Raw genomic sequence first — 16,598 nt, 5'->3', positions numbered from 1 at the left:
TCTCTTGCATAATTGAAATAACCATATTGCATCATTTCAATATCCACATTTATCATAAATGTCAAGGTAGATTCTTGAGATAATTGGTGAAGAACAACCTGCTAACAGAGTTAATTATCCATGTATTTTCTGTAGGTAATGATGACAGAGAAATTATTTCAGAAAGCCATGACTGTGCCTCCTGACAGCCTGTGTCTGTATTCAGCGCCTTCACACCACAACAGACTTGTTCTCCACAGCTAACGCCTGTCCACTGACGCTGCAGCAGACGATGAGCTGCACAGATGGGCTGCAGGGACAAAGATTCTTGTAAAACGGGTCGGTGGTCTCCACGTGAATAGACAATGGAATCGTGGATTTATCACTGCATTTGCATTACTACTGATGGGCTTTCCTTCTTTTTATATAGTGTTTTATTGAGATGGAACTGAGTCAGCCGTAGTTTTAAAAACCCTTATTATGCATCCTCTAGTTTAAGATTTGCCTTATGGAAGCCCATTTTAGCCAGGAAATAAAGTAAGGAATTAATTGAAAGAGTGTCTATATTCCAAAAATTAAAATACTCATGACAAAAAGTCAAAATGTTGACTGACAAAAATGTTGAACTTTGAATGGATTATATCAATACATGAAGTTACCTAGTCAAAGATAACAAATCATAGTTATGTGCAGTCCAAAGTATGAGATAATGTAAATAGATAAATTGAATGCACACTAAGTCAAAGAAAATGACTTGCATAGAAATACTTTGAGTTAGTGGTCAAAGTTTTCGACTATTGTGTAATCACAATGAGTCTTTATGTTACTAGATTGGTAGATGGTGCAGGGTGAAATATTAAATATGAATACTTTGTATCTTTAAAATATGAATCTCTATAGTTAGAAAATAAACAAATGGCTGCATTTCTTGTATAAAAGGTGATTTATAAATCAAGTTTATTAATGTATTTATTAATATTATATTAATATTATTAGGAGCCTGTTCCCCAGTCAGTCTTCCACGGCTAGAGGGAGACAGTGCTTTCTTGCAGGCCGCCTTGGCTGCTCAGGACCGTCTTTGCCGACATGTCCTTGTTTGTGCGTTTTAATCAGCGATTGGAAAATAACAGGTAGCCTTGTCTGTCCGCCTCGCGCACCCATATACACCCAGGAGGGGAAGAGGGGGGGAAATAAAGCACAACAACCCACATTTTGACGCTGCTCCCTTCCTGCGTGTTATTCCCCCTGTGGGTGCAGACAGGAGAAGCAGACTGCAGGCTACAACAGCCGGGTGTAATCGCAACGTGTTTGTTACAGAGTGTCACCGCAGTCTGGCTGTGTCTGTATGTGAATCGGGCTGATTTAATGGGGCTGCCGTCAGCCCGTCTCCCCGCCTCTGGACAGCTGATCGCCGCGATTCACGCTTGAATTTAGACCCACTAAAGACGACATTGTGGATATGGAATGGTGCATGCCGCTGGGCCAAGTTTTCAGCCTCTGAAAAACACCGGAATCATGGACAGTCATCCGCTGTAAGTGCTAAAATATGTGTGTTTGTGCGTGTGTGTGTGTTGACGTTTCCCAGTGGCTGCTTGACTGATGGTGCCGCATTGACAGAGACAGCGGCCAGCCGGTGTGGCTGATCGGGGGGACAGTCACTGATTCCCGGGGACTGATGCCGAGCCTGCCCGCTGCAGCACTGGATGTGTGTTGATGGAATAATGTTGGGATTATTACCGAGGTGTTTTTTGTTTATGGCATGTGTGTTATGTAGCCATGTGTGTGTGGGTGTGTTTGTTACAGAAAACATGGGCCACGTGATTTTGCCATTAGCAGCATGATTATAGGATGTTTTATTATGAAAGGAGAGGCCATTAGTGTTTGCTGAACAGTGGTGGAGATAAAGGAAATACATTGTTATACATTTGAGTTACTTGAATTTGGGATACCTGATTTATTACTCTTTCTGCTTTTCTACACCAAAGTGTGGACAGTAGCTACAGGTTTGTGTGGGATTTAGGTAGTTATGACCGGTGGTGAACAGCAACTGAATTCATTTACTCAAGTATTTTACAACTTTTGATGATTTTGTACTTTACTTGAGTATTTCCTGTTCCTGCCACTTAAACTTCGTATGTTTATTAAATGTATACATCTACTGCACTCCAATTCTAATATATATATATATATAAGTCAAATATTCCACATTGTATTCCATTACATTTATCTGAAAGCTTTAGTTACTATGACAATTCAGAATCAGATTAATGCAAAAATAAAAATCAACAAAACATGTATTATGAATTAAGATACACTTAATTGATCCCTTGTTGAAATTCACAAGCTCCTACAGTATAAAAAAATAAGCATCACCTTTACCAGCTGCAACTTTATAGGAGTGAACACATTAATAATCATTGTTAAATGATATAACCTATAATGTTTATCAATGGGCTGTCGTGCTGAATGATATATTTTGCATTTTGTATTTTTACAAAATGTTAATGCTAGTTCATATCAGTAAAAAAGAATAACAATATAAAATACTGCACTAAATAAAAATAAATCTGACTTACTTTTGTTTTCCTCCTTTAAGTACATGTAGCTGGAAATATGTCTGTTACTGCAGTATGATTTTGTATGATGGACTTTTAGTTGTAGTGGAGAAATGTTACAATAACATATTTGTGCTTTTACTTATATTAAATTATCGGAATACTTTTTTGATCCAGTACTATGATCTATTAATCATATACACATTGAGAGTTACAGTTATTGGCCACTTGATTAGGTTAAGGCCGGTTTATCATTCAGGCCCCAATTTCACTGTGTGCAAATTAGTATTGGCAATTTGATTAATCTGTCTTGTAGAGGTTTCCTTATCAGAACACATTATCTATAACATTATATATTAAGTTATACTGAGCCCTCTTGAAGCATATTCCTAAACCAAGTGACTCACATAAATGCTAGGGACAGGTACTGTTAGTCACCTACCTGGAAGCCAAACTCTCTCTTCTCAGAGGGTGGTGAATCTGGTGATACATAATACCAAAGTAAAAGATCCAAACTAGTACTAGTAATATCCTATTTTTTTAAAATTAAATCTCCTTAAAACGTTATGATTTTGTTTTAATTGCTCCTTGTGTCAACTGTTTTAATTGTTGTATTTGACCCTATACATATTTATTGATACTTTGAGCTGTTAATACATTACATTTTTACATTTTCCAATTATAATAATTATATTATATTCATACCAGGAAACCATATTGTATTTTATGCTTACCTCCTGTAGTTAAAAGAGAGCCACAGACTTATGTTTGCCTTATGTGTGTCCCTCTCAGGTGCACCAGACTTTGTCCACACTCTCTGGACAAAGAAGATGGCGTCGAGAGGCAGGGTCCCGTCACTCTGAACCCCCGGCACATGAGGAAGGCGTTCAAAGTCATGAACGAGCTGCGCAGGTGAAGCTAACTTTTTCTCTTTAGGTCTGTGTCTCTTTCAAGGTACCACGGTTCACAACTGTAGTTGTGACCTCTCACCTCTCCATCTCTTCCATGCCCATACAGCCAGAGCTTGTTGTGTGATGTGACCATAGTGGCAGAGGATGTGGAGATCGCTGCTCACAGGGTGGTGCTGGCTGCCGGGAGCCCTTACTTCCACGCCATGTTCACAGGTGAGGACGCGTTTCCATTCATACAGCAGGGTCTTCGCATCCTTTGTTTCAGTTTCTGTTTTTTGTACTGTGTGGTAATGTATGTCTAACACGAGTGTACCAACAGGTGAGATGGCAGAGAGCCGGGCGAAACGAGTGAGGATAAAGGAGATGGACGGCTGGACTCTGGGCCTGCTGGTGGACTACATATACACCGCAGAAATACAGGTCACGGAGGATAACGTGCAGGTAAACACACACATTCAATTATACTCACATAATCATTTATCTGAATAATTACATTGTTTACAAAGCTTTACTGCTTTTATGAAATGGAAACACAACCTGTGTTGTTATATGTTTGGTAAAACAATTATAAATCTTCAGTGGTTACTTAATAACCAAACATCCAACTAATAAAGTTGTTATCGAAGTTATTGCTTATTTCAAACCCTATTTAATTAAACAGATTTTTCCGTAATTGATAACCAAACCAATTGGTTTGCAATTTCCGATTGATCCCTAACTGTTCTGTGCCCTGCTCCAACATCCTGTTTGAACAGAAATCAATCCACTTAATGAATAATAAGATAAGATAAAACTTTATTTATCCAGAGGGAAAAGAGCAGCTGATGTAATACATAGTGGACAGATCGCACGTATAGTAAAGTCTAAATATAGTACAATGAGGTCCAAACAAAAATGAAAATATTCAAACGCCAAAATTAGGCAAGTGGCAGTGACGTTTTCAGTAAACAACATTTCACAATATAATTAACTGAATGAAAACTTTATTTCCTCTCGTGACTTTTAATGTTTTATTTTCCTGCCCAAACCTTTTCCTTGCACAGGCATATAGACAAAACATATATACTTCCATGGTCTAGTTATCAGGCTCTTTCAGCAGTATAATACAGTAAACCCTGAATAAGGATTTGTTTTCATGATCACACTGATGCTTCTGAGATTTGGGAACAATCAGATCACTACAAACAATCACTGCAGATTAGAAGTGTCTTTTTGTTTCACTTGATCATGTGTAAAAAACTAATTTTAAACTCTTCCCTTGCCTACAGGGTAATCCACTCTGTTTTGAACAAATGAAATATTGAAACTAAACAGAATTGTATATAGAGAAGTCTTGAGTGGAGAAGTTCATATTCTCACTCAACTGTAGCAGTAACAAGCAGGTTATTTTGGGTGATTTAACCTGTGATCATATGCATTGTTTAGTACCTGAAGTTCCCCTTTATATAGGTTATTCTCTGTGTGTGTTTGCCAGGCATTGCTACCCGCCGCCGGCCTGCTCCAGCTCAACGAGGTGAAGAAGGTTTGTTGTGAGTTCCTGAGCTCTCAGCTTCATCCCTCAAACTGCCTGGGGATTCGAGCCTTCGCTGACCTCCATGCCTGCTCTCAGCTCCTCACACAGGCCAACAGCTACGCAGGTGTGTGTGCGCTAAATCTCTATTTTTATATGCGTGTGTGCTATACACTAAAATGGGTTTGTGTGTGTCCTGGAGGATGTGAGACAGAATGAGAACAGGTTTAATTAATGACAATGTTAAAAGGAAAAAAATAAGCTATTTTAAACTGTAGTCACAGGGTAGTTTTTTTAATTTGATGCTTTTGCTGACAGAGCAACATTTCACTGAGGTGGTTGGGAGTGAAGAGTTCCTCAATTTGGGCATGGAGCAAGTGTCCAGCCTGATCGCCAGTGACAAGCTCACCATCCCCACAGAGGAGAAGGTACACACACATTCACTCTGCCCAATGCAACGTGTCTGTAACTATCTTTTCTGCATTTATATTGTTTTGTTTTAAAGGGATTTTGAGAAATATATTTATTTTGTTGTTTTACTGCTGTGGGCTGTATGTATGCACTTTCATACATGTGTCTACATAGGCAGGACAGCACGACTAAATGATTGTACCTGTGTTTAAAGTGTCTCTGGGTACTTTATTTTGCAGGTGTTTGAGGCGGTGATAGCCTGGGTAAACCACGATAAAGATGTGCGGCAGGAACATTTGGCTCACCTGATGGAACATGTCCGCATGCCGCTTCTCTCCAGAGAATACCTGGTGCAGGTACGAGTGTCTGCATCGCTCTGTTTAAGTTTGTCTGCTTGAATTCAATGTGGCTGTTGCTCTTTCTGTCTATCTTAACTGAGATAAAGAACGGGTCCAAGCTAAACTCGAACTTTTTTTAGAACATGTCGGATATGTTGGATTCTCACTACAATTAAGTAAGATTGATGTAAACATCATATCATACACACATTGAACCCTTTGTTTGTACTACAGTATCAGTAATAGATCAAATATACAGTATAAAATGTTGTGTGTCTGAAAATCAGTACATGATTATTTGTTTCTGTGAAATTACTGACAAACTGACTCTGGACGTGTTGTGGTGAATTAATCAATGACTTGTCGTTGTGCTTGTAAAACAATAGGAATGAGGAAGTGACACCTTTTAATAAAATACAACATACTGTACATGGTAAAATATTTGACATTTTAGACATTTTAGACATTATATAAATTATCTGAGCTTTGTGTTTTTAGTTCACTGATTAAACCAGTGAACTAAAAACACAGTAATGCTGTTTTAGTGAGCATGTGACTTCGACACAGACATGTTTAAACACATCCTGAACATTAAACTATAGCTAAACTAATGGCAGAGCAACTGTCTCAAGTATTCTATGATAGGATGAAGATGAGTTCTCAGCTTCAGAGCACTGAGGGTTATGTTTTTTTGCTAGTGACCTGATCCCAATGATCTTTTTGCCTCAGTGCAACCATCGCTGCTGCTAAAAACTCTTATGTGTTCAAGTGCCATAATCATTTCAACACCCAGGATGGTTAAATACACTCTGTCTGTGTCAGACAGTTGAGCAACATGTTGCTACGTATCCAGATTACAGTGGTCCAACTAGTTTGCTTCTGCATCCCTGTTGAAACAGGGATGAACTGAAGAAAATGTCATGTTAAGATATTAAGCCAGTCATTTGTATAAAAATCTTTAACCTTGTAAGTCAATCTAGTCTAAGCAGATACAGAAAAAAGATCTCCTAAGCATCTAGATCAGGGGTGCCCACACTTTTTCAGCTTGGGAGCTACTTTTAAAATGACCACGCCCAAATGATCTACCTACAGGACCGCCCCTGCCCAATCTGTGTCGTGAGACGGGGGGGGGGGGGGGGGGGGGGTGCTAGTGGACTAAACGGCGGATAAACTGTGGCGTGCTTACACTAATTGCGCCGCATAAGCGTATAATAGTGCGCCGCATTTGCGCTTCAGATGAGGAGGTGAGGCCCCCTCATAACTGCATGAACCCGTATGGCACAATACAACTCAGACTGGCTTACCTGTACGTCAATCAAGTGGCAAATGCCATAGTAAGGATGGATGATGGGATAACTTCGAAAAAAAAAAAAAAATGTTTTTTTCTTTTTTCTTCTTTTTTTCTTCAATGCCATGCGATCTACCCACACTACTGTATCCTTGCGATCGACGTATTGGGCACCCCTGATCTAGATGATATGTTTATCTTTGGTTCTGTCACCTCTGGTATACAAGCTCTTGTGTTGTGTATTTATTTTGAGGTCCGATTAAACTATAATTGAAGTTGGACATTGCCACAACTTGGATGAATATGCATGAGCTATAGCAGGTAGCACAACTGAGGTGTGATCTTTTAACATTTTAATTTATGATGGTGAAAGTTGGTCAGTCTACTAATTAATCCACAACATACTGCAGCTCTTTTTAAATCCTCTCTTTTTGTTTTGTTTGTGTTAGCGTGTGGAGGAGGAGTCTCTGATCAAAAATAGCAGTGCGTGTAAAGATTACCTGATTGAAGCCATGAAGTACCACCTGCTGCCCGCTGACCAGAGAGCTCTGATGAAAACGGCACGCACACGCATGAGGACTCCAGCCTGCTGTCCTAAGGTATTTATGCAACCTCCACTAAGTTCCTCCACTTTTAGTTAAAAGAATGAATGAATTCTTCATGTGACGGCTCTGCTGTTTCTCTTCTGTGTAGGTGATGGTTGTGGTCGGAGGCCAGGCTCCCAAAGCCATCCGTAGCGTTGAATGTTACGACTTTGAGGAGCAGCGATGGTATCAGGTGGCTGAGCTCCCGACCAGGAGGTGCAGAGCAGGTAGGAAACCCTCAATAAGAACAACATAAACATTAAGACAGTTAGAGCCGGGATTCTCTGAAGAATGCAGTTATATCAGAAAACCTGAATGGCCTAAATCACCAAATTAATGTTGCATTCAGGCAGTGCTCGTCAACTTGTGAATATTAAGTTAAAAAACAGGCTGCATGATCCTTTACTAGTGTTATTAGCAAATAGTTTATGTTTTGAGCAGAGGTGTTCAGGCTCTTCCTGGTGGGTTTACCTTTGGTTTGGTTCAAGCAACTGCAACTGAACAGATAAATGACATAAAGTTTAAATAAAAGAGACTTTTCCTATGCAAACAAAAGGCCTATTTCTCTTAAATGATGTGTGCAAATGTGTTCTCAATCTTATCTAATCTCGTTCCTTTTAGGTGTGGTGTACGTGGGTGGGTGTGTGTATGCAGTTGGTGGTTTCAACGGTTCTTTGCGTGTGCGGACGGTCGACTGTTACGACCCGATGATGGACCGCTGGACGAGTGTGAGCAGCATGCAGGACCGCCGATCCACGCTCGGGGCCGCAGTGCTCAACGGACTCCTGTACGCTGTGGGGGGCTTTGACGGCAGCACAGGTACAGATACACTATCCAATCCCATATTTTTATATTTCTGTGAGACAGAGAGGGTTTAGGCGGTGCATCCCTACAGGCTTTTTAACAGGAAATTATATAATATGTGATTGTTCATGGTGTCTTTGATACATGGTATGTGTGTGCTTGCAGGTTTGTCGACAATCGAGGCGTACAATGCGAAAACAGACGAGTGGTTCCATGTGTTACCCATGAGTACCCGACGAAGCAGTGTAGGAGTGGGTGTTGTCAATGGTGAATATGAATCCCAGTTCAGTTTTACAGTCATAAACACTATTAACCATACAGTAGTCCTGCAATAAATACTTTTTCTATAAAGCACATAACTTACTAGAGTTTATAGAGACAGGAACTGGCTTAAAACGTTATACTGTATTACAATACAGAAGAGAGAAGAAGCAAAGACAAATAATTATATGACAAAGTAAAGTCGGCAAAAAGATGCACCCAAGAAGTAAACATTTATGGCTTATTTGCATCAAAATCTTTCACAATCTTTTTATCTGCATAGGTACCTTGTATTTCTATAATTTTCTCCATCTCATTGCCTCGCTTATTCTGAGTTATAATGTGTTTCCTTGTGTGTGTGTTTCAGGGATCCTGTATGCAGTTGGAGGTTATGATGGTGCGACCAGGCAATGTCTGAGTACTGTAGAAGCTTACAACGCTAAAAGCAACACGTGGAGCTACATAGCAGAGATGGGCACGAGACGCAGCGGAGCAGGTCAGTGTGTGTGTGTGGTTCAATATTATAAGATAACAAACAAACAATAACTGTGGTAATAACTTATATACAAATGTGACTTTTCATGCACTGTTCAATTCTGAGGTTTTGCTCTATTTTGCTTCCATAACATGTTTTCTTTCTGACTAGTGGCATTGAAATGGTGACCAATGTGTTTGATGTCGTCCTCAGGTGTAGGTGTGTTGAAAGGTTTACTTTACGCTGTGGGGGGTCATGATGGCCCACTGGTGAGGAAGAGCTGTGAGGTTTATGATCCGGCCTCTAACAGCTGGAGGCAGGTAGCTGACATGAACATGTGTCGACGCAACGCAGGTAAAGCAGACCGTCTGACCACCAGACATCCTCAGGTGTGAGATGAAGGACGTCCGTTAATCTTTATTCTGTGTGTGTGTTTTCAGGTATGTGTGCTGTAAACAACGTACTTTATGTGGTGGGAGGGGACGACGGGAGCTGCAATCTGGCCTCTGTGGAGTTTTACAACCCAAACTCGGACAAGTGGACACTACTGCCAAACTGCATGAGCACAGGACGCAGTTATGCAGGTGTGTAGATATACAAAAGTGCTGTTATCGTATTATAACTTAATATGTTGTATCCAAACTACAGTGAGATGTACATTTGACATTTCTTTGAACATTACAGCTATTATACACTGTTCAACAAATGTTTCTATCCATAAAGCTTTAATGTCATTATTTTGATTAAAATGTATTTCTAAAATGCTAAAGTGTCTGCATCAATCAACCACGTAGATACAATATAGAAATCCTTTTCAACAAGTATTCCTACTTTTAAAGTACTAACAAAAGTGACTGTAGTTGCCATTTATTTAAGGGATTCTATGATATGTAGAATATAAAATGTCCTGCACATCATGCATGTGAAAATAAACGTGTGGCAGTAGCGATGCACCGGCTTAATCTCTTTTTTTTGTGACCCTAGGAGTGACTGTGATCGACAAGCCCTTATGATTGCTCTCTACTCCTGCCACTGATTCGGAGCAGAACGTATTCTCCTGCTGAATACTGATCTTGGATCTGTCTACGATGCCAATGCTATTATGTTGGGCAGCATTAGCACAGGCACTGACGAAGATGAAGAAAATGACAAGATTGTTGTTGTTGAGGATGATGATGAAGAAGATTTTTTGCACTTACCTGAAAGGGGGAGCTGTAACAAACGGGGGGGAATCAAACCCGTGTTTTAATCCCCTCCTGGAAGGACTGCCGCTGGTGAATGGACACACCAGTGTGAAGCTCTGCTGAAGTGCCATTGAAACGCTACTGATATGAAGCTACTATAACTGCAAAGTTATTTTAACATTAGTAATGTTAACAGAGAGACCACTGATCTAATATACGGGAGAGGAAGGCAAAGAAGGACCATTTGGGACTAAAATCTTTGTTTCTCCTTCTTTTCTATCATGAAAAGTGTGTGTGAGTGTGTGTTTGTGTGTGTGCGCTTGCATTTAAAGGTGCTCCTTTTGCTTGCACATGTGAGCATGTGTGCGTTTGTGTGCATCTGAGTCTCTGTGTGGGGACGCCTGGTCCGACGCCGCATGAACGCACTCTGTCTGACCTCTGGCCTTTTTACAGTGTTGCAGTGTGGCTGTTCAAGAGTGCCTGAATGTCTAAAAACATCCCGCTTTCCCTCTTCTTCCCCTTTGTTATGCCTTGAGTACTGTTACTGGACAGATTACAGCTGGACTCTGAGGATGTTTTGGGATAAAGAAACACATTTGAGTCCAGATCGGTTGCGTTAGCCCGCATGAATTCAGAACGTGACAAGCTAGAAAATGTGCATTTGTTCTATTAAAAAAAACAGACTTTGACTTGAACACCACTCTTCTGGTAAAGGAGAAGAGTCATTCATGTTGCCAAAAACAGTGATGGACAGAGGTAGAAGCTGTTTGAGATGAAAACAGTTGGATGTATCAGTGCTTTACTGTCTCATGGCAGCCATCTTTGCTGTGGTTGTAACCACTACAACGGCCTGAACTCACTGCATGGTCCCCGAACTCCAACCTCCTATCCTTCAACAGTCCCCTCTCCCTCTTTTGGTGTAGCAACCCTATTAACTACTGCACACCCTGACGTACTATGAATGTGCCAATTTTAATATGTCTCTTCATTTCTGTCTCTCTTTACTACTTAACTAATGTGTTCTCTCTTTCTGGAAAGTGACCAAACCTACTCTTGAGTTTCAGTTGAAAAAATATTGCTATAAAAGTAACTGGTATTGCTGTTTTCTTGTCATTGTATTGAGGAATGTCATGTAGGCTAATGACTTTGAAAATGTTTCATTACTTGTTTTATATTATCATTAATAAATATGCTTCTTGTATTTAAAGCTGTGAAATGACATCTGTTTTTAAAACTTTGCCAAATCAGTAAAATGTTGAAAATTAAAATATGCTTTGTGTGATGTTTTTAAAACTCTACAGTAATTTGTTTATTTACAATATTTAACATGTAATCATAAGTGTCGTGTAAAAGCTGGCATTATTAGACTTCTCAGTGTCGGACACTTCTTAATTAATTTTCTTGCCATTTTGTTTTCATTTCAGTTAAAGTTCTTGCAATTCTGCCCTTATTTAGATAACATTGAGTATTTGAGAACTTTTGTACTTTTGTCAAATTTAAATTTGTTTTGCAAGGGGTGAAATAACAAAAAGTCTGTACTGTACATTAAGTACTATTTTGAAGTACTTTGCCAGCGATATGTCTTTAGCAGATTACGATCTTACACACACCAAATAGTCATCTTATAAAATACAATGGAGCATGTATATGATAAATGAAGATGCATATCAGACAACATTTAATATTTAAAACTTTTTAAAAGATGTAAAACTACATTTAAGTGGTGCTGTATTTACATTTGAATAGGTAAAGACTGTCAAAAATAACTATACAACGTTTCCAAAGTTGACATTGAATCACAAAGTGTTATACAAATTTAAATGTGAGACGGAAGACACATATGACTCAAAGTTCACCCCATCTCTTAACTCGTACAATCCATTCACTGCAGAGGTTATGAAAGCAGAGCTCGCCTCTGATTGGCCGTTGCTGTAGAAACATTCAGTCTCACTATCATCAGTCCATGCCACGGACCAATCAGCGAAGCGGCTCGGCCCCTCGACGTCAGTCTCCTCTCCTCTCAACCAATCAGCTTGTTCGATATGACTGTACTTCATATGGTCGGCTGCCTCACTGTCAGGTAGACGGGACGATCCGCAACAAGGTGAGTTTACCGTCGTTTAAGCTGCAAAAAGACCGTTTTTATTGTTTTTATTTGCAGCGATTGTTTAACCACATGTGTTTTTTATATAATACAGCGAAAAAGAGCTAGGTTTTACGAGTTTTAAGAACAATACACCGGCTCGCTTTGTAATCTGAAACACAGAGTTCATTAATAAACAGGAAATAGTGTAAGTGATACTGGGGAGATATAAGGAAATGTTTAGCTGTTTTTAGAGTTCCTCCGTTTGTTTCATTGAGATTCACTACGTTTTTGCATTAACAATCGCTTAGCGGTGTAATTCAGCATGTTTTCGTGTTGAATTTAATGATTGAAATTGTATTTATTGTTGCAACAGTATTATGTCATAGTGTGTCATCATTATGTAGCTGTAAGGTATTAACAGTAGAACATCAAGTATTGGAAGTTTGAGTTACCAGCCCTTTACTTGAGTACTCCTTTTTATATTAGTCATAATTCAGTTATATAATATATTGGTTAGGACTATGTATGAGCCATTCTGCATAATAAGTCACTGATTAGGATATGGGATAAACATGTCAAATCTGATACTTTCATTTGTTTATACTACAATAATTTGAAATATTCTATATATTTGTTGACAAATGTTTCAACTAGCACTCAAGGAACAGGACATTGACATGTATGCACTTCAACATATTCAACTTATGTCAACATCTATAGTCACACTTTTCTTTGAGGTAAAAAACGTTTTATTTTTGGTCAATCCAACAAGAAACCCAAATATATAATATGAATTGTACTTTAAGTACAGTTTGATGCTAATACTGTTGTACTCATACTTAAAGAAGACTGTTAAAGGAGGACTTACTTAGATACTTGTAGCGGAGTATTTTTGACACTGTATTGTATCGTCACTTTTACTCAGTTAAAGATGACACACTTCTTCCACTGTTGTACCTTTTTGTTAAAAGACACATTTGCACTGTACCAACATGACTGAATTATATTATCTCTATACCTATAGCTGTAATGATACCTCCTGTCTGAGAGTTGTATACAGTGTGTTCTTTCTAAAGTATTTTAATACCTTTATTATAACACTGTGTTCCTGTTTCCCAGTCTTCTCTCCTGTCCTGCATTCATCTGACATTGACCATCATGGAGGTGAACGGCACGGCAGACATCTTGAGCTCTGCCTACCTGGCGGTGGAGTACATGGATGCGGTGTTGCCAGAAAACCCCCTCCAGCCCTCCATAAAACATGCCTGGGACTACATGATGGACAACTACACCAAGTTCCAGATTGCCACCTGGGGGTCGCTCATCGTCCACGAGTTGATCTACTTCCTGTTCTGCCTCCCCGGATTCCTCTTCCAGTTCTTGCCCTTCATGCAGAAATACAAGATCCAACAGGTTTGTGTGGGATTTAAGTTTTAAGGACCTTTTGTGTACATTTACTCAAGTACTGTACTGTGAGCAATGTTGAGCTACTTGTACTAGTATTTCCATTTCCTGCTACATTCTTCTACTTTTGTACATCTCAGAGGCAATGGTGGTACTCCAAGTGGTTATGACTTTATTTTTTTAAGTTTAAGATATCATGCCTCTTTTAAACCTTCTGTGTGTGTGTGTGTTTTTGTTGTGTGCAGGACAAGCCGGAGACCTGGGAGAAACAGTGGAGGTGTTTTAAGATGCTGCTGTTCAACCATTTCTGTATCCAGCTGCCGTTGATCTGTGGGACTTACTACTTCACTGAGTTCTTCAACATCCCTTATGACTGGGACTCCATGCCACGCTGGTCAGTGGAAGTATAATAAAACACACCCAATGCCTTATTTTAACATGTACCGTACACATCAGTTTTATTGTGAGTTTTATAGCATAGTAAAATGTTAAATGTTTAATCTAGGCATGTGCTATCTATGATAACGTTTAAGACAGAAATGTAGCTCTGAAAAGCATTCAATTCAATGACGCATAGCTATCCAGCAGCAATTATTGTATTTTTTTAAACGAGAAAGGTGTCTCTCATGCCTTCATCAATCTGCTTTACGAAAGAAAATGCATGCATGTAATACTGCTTTAAAAGAAACAAAAGAACATTTTCCATTATATCTTGTTAAGGTCATTAGACTTGTTGACAATAAAAGTAAAAGTGACATTTCTTTCGATAAATTATACAAATAGAGGATGATAGATACTGTTACAACATTAAATACACAGAGCTGGGAAATATTGATGGACTTAATATCACAATTTTAGGAATGTTAGTGCAATATCAATATGTATGCAATATGAGAAAAATCACATAAAAAGAGATGAAATGGCAGTTTTAAGAAATTACATTCTTTACACTAACCACATTCAGCGGGATACACCAGTCACGGTTAATTTGAATATCTCAGTGTCTAAGGATGTCCCTCCTCTCTCTCCTCGTCTCCTCCTCCAGGCCGTACGTAGTGGCTCAGTGCTTAGGCTGCGCAGTGGTCGAAGACACCTGGCACTACTTCCTGCACCGCGCGCTGCACCACCGCAAGATCTACAAACACATCCACAAAGTCCACCACGAGTTCACCGTGAGTAAAACACACAAGTGATAAGATAAATAAACACAACACACCACTCTGGTTATTGTCTTTACTGAATAGTTACTTATTAATGATCCTGTAGCTGTCACATGAGAACATATGACCACACACACACACACACACACACACACACATACATACATACATACATACATACATACATACATACATACATACATACATACATACATACATACATACATACACCCACCTGAATATGTCTTCATTATATTCTTCCTCTGTCCCTCAGTCTCCGTTCGGCATGCAGGCAGAGTACGCTCATCCTGCTGAGACTCTCATCCTGGGAGCAGGTTTCTTCATCGGCATCATGATGTTCTGTAACCACGTGTTCCTGCTGTGGGCCTGGGTGTCCTTCCGCCTGCTGGAGACCATCGATGTCCACAGGTAGGACACTTTCTTCCTGTCGTTTAGTTTTTTTTCTTCCCTTTTCATCACTTTCTGCAGGTAGAAATGTAGCTCAAATGGACTGCTTAATACTATGACTCAAGAGAGACATTGACTGCAACACATCACTGATTACAATACACTGCACAATTCGTATGTTAAATGTCAGTAATGTATAGCGGTGACCACTAGAGGGCCACACAGATCACCAGATGTTATCAGATCACAAAGAACTCCTTTAGGTAGTTATTATTAAAATACATTATATCTTCTACTAAGTACTGACTTAGCAGTGCATTTATCCTGCAGACTTGCCTTAATTAAACTACAAACAAATGTAATTTGTAATCCTTTACAAAAAATATACCATCTAAAATAAAACAATGCATGTGACAAAAGTCAGGTTTTCTTTCATCTTTACATAAAATACTTTATTTAGCCAATAGTGCAACAGTGTTTAATAAAAGAGAAACACAAATATTGTTTTTTTAATATTCAACCATTACGCAGCAACATGAAAACAGAATCAAACTATATGCATCACGTAATCAGGACAAACACAAACATAATTATTGATCATTTCCAAATGTGCGTCTCATTTGAAAAGCTTGTTCGAAAAATGCTTTAAATAGAAAATATGGACCTATTAAATCTAAGAAAGAACAACATTTTCTTTTTTTTATGAATAAATAGCAGACAGACATTAATTCCCTTTTTATCGTTCTCTCTCTCAGTGGTTATGACATCCCTATGAACCCACTCCATCTGATCCCGTTCTACGCCGGCACTCGCTTCCACGACTTCCACCACATGAACTTTGTTGGGAACTACGCCTCCACCTTCACCTGGTGGGACAAGCTGCTGATGACGGACAGCCAGTACAACAAACACCAGGAGAAAGTGGGAAACAAGAAGGAGCAGTAAACATCTCTGTTCATCCACTCGCCTGTCAGCAGGATAAAAGCATCTAACAAGTGACATCGTGTAATAATAATGTAATGTAAAGCAGGAGGGAAGAGGCAGGGACACACAGACAGTGCTGCTTTTCCTCAGTCTCACACACACTCACTAAATATGTACTTTAAAGGAATCAGCAATGCTGTGGTTTGATATTGAATCGGACTGTATGTCAACTTCAGTCCGTCTTTTGTGCCTTTTTTGCTATAGACGTATTTTTGTCTTCTTGCTGCTGGCTGAATAAAAAAAATCTAAATCCTCA

The 16,598-nt window shown here is 39.3% G+C and overlaps 2 protein-coding genes across 2 annotated transcripts; both read left to right on the top strand.

Annotated features, from left to right (window-relative positions):
- Nucleotides 1–1,078: 1,078 nt before the first annotated feature.
- On the top strand, nucleotides 1,079–11,596 carry klhl2 (kelch-like family member 2). The gene is made up of 15 exons (XM_034129222.1): nucleotides 1,079–1,511; nucleotides 3,327–3,446; nucleotides 3,552–3,658; nucleotides 3,765–3,886; nucleotides 4,920–5,082; nucleotides 5,274–5,383; nucleotides 5,606–5,722; nucleotides 7,442–7,591; nucleotides 7,686–7,803; nucleotides 8,198–8,395; nucleotides 8,546–8,647; nucleotides 9,009–9,137; nucleotides 9,330–9,470; nucleotides 9,557–9,700; nucleotides 10,101–11,596. The coding sequence occupies exons 1-15, from the start codon at nucleotides 1,444–1,446 to the stop codon at nucleotides 10,127–10,129; spliced, it is 1,818 nt and encodes a 605-aa protein (XP_033985113.1). The 5' UTR covers nucleotides 1,079–1,443; the 3' UTR covers nucleotides 10,130–11,596.
- A 743-nt stretch (nucleotides 11,597–12,339) lies between these two features.
- Nucleotides 12,340–16,598, top strand: msmo1 (methylsterol monooxygenase 1). Its single transcript, XM_034130407.1, has 6 exons — nucleotides 12,340–12,404; nucleotides 13,506–13,799; nucleotides 14,036–14,184; nucleotides 14,836–14,962; nucleotides 15,225–15,379; nucleotides 16,114–16,598. The coding sequence occupies exons 2-6, from the start codon at nucleotides 13,545–13,547 to the stop codon at nucleotides 16,301–16,303; spliced, it is 876 nt and encodes a 291-aa protein (XP_033986298.1). The 5' UTR covers nucleotides 12,340–12,404; nucleotides 13,506–13,544; the 3' UTR covers nucleotides 16,304–16,598.

This window comes from Trematomus bernacchii, unplaced genomic scaffold (assembly GCF_902827165.1).
Source record: "Trematomus bernacchii unplaced genomic scaffold, fTreBer1.1, whole genome shotgun sequence".
In the NCBI taxonomy this organism is placed as follows: Eukaryota; Metazoa; Chordata; class Actinopteri; order Perciformes; family Nototheniidae; genus Trematomus; species Trematomus bernacchii.
The sequence above is the reverse complement of the archived record's forward strand: the minus strand, read 5'-3'. Positions and strand labels throughout refer to the sequence as shown.

Excerpts from the sequence above, each read along its gene's own strand:
- klhl2 (XM_034129222.1), top strand. The coding sequence starts at position 1,444 with ATGGTGCATGCCGCTGGGCCAAGTTTTCAGCCTCTGAAAAACACCGGA. Across the intron at positions 5,723-7,441 it reads CCAGAGAATACCTGGTGCAG|CGTGTGGAGGAGGAGTCTCT; the intron begins GTACGAGTGTCT and ends TGTTTGTGTTAG. Across the intron at positions 9,701-10,100 it reads CACAGGACGCAGTTATGCAG|GAGTGACTGTGATCGACAAG; the intron begins GTGTGTAGATAT and ends TTGTGACCCTAG.
- msmo1 (XM_034130407.1), top strand. The coding sequence starts at position 13,545 with ATGGAGGTGAACGGCACGGCAGACATCTTGAGCTCTGCCTACCTGGCG. Across the intron at positions 13,800-14,035 it reads AGAAATACAAGATCCAACAG|GACAAGCCGGAGACCTGGGA; the intron begins GTTTGTGTGGGA and ends TGTTGTGTGCAG. Across the intron at positions 14,185-14,835 it reads TGGGACTCCATGCCACGCTG|GCCGTACGTAGTGGCTCAGT; the intron begins GTCAGTGGAAGT and ends CTCCTCCTCCAG.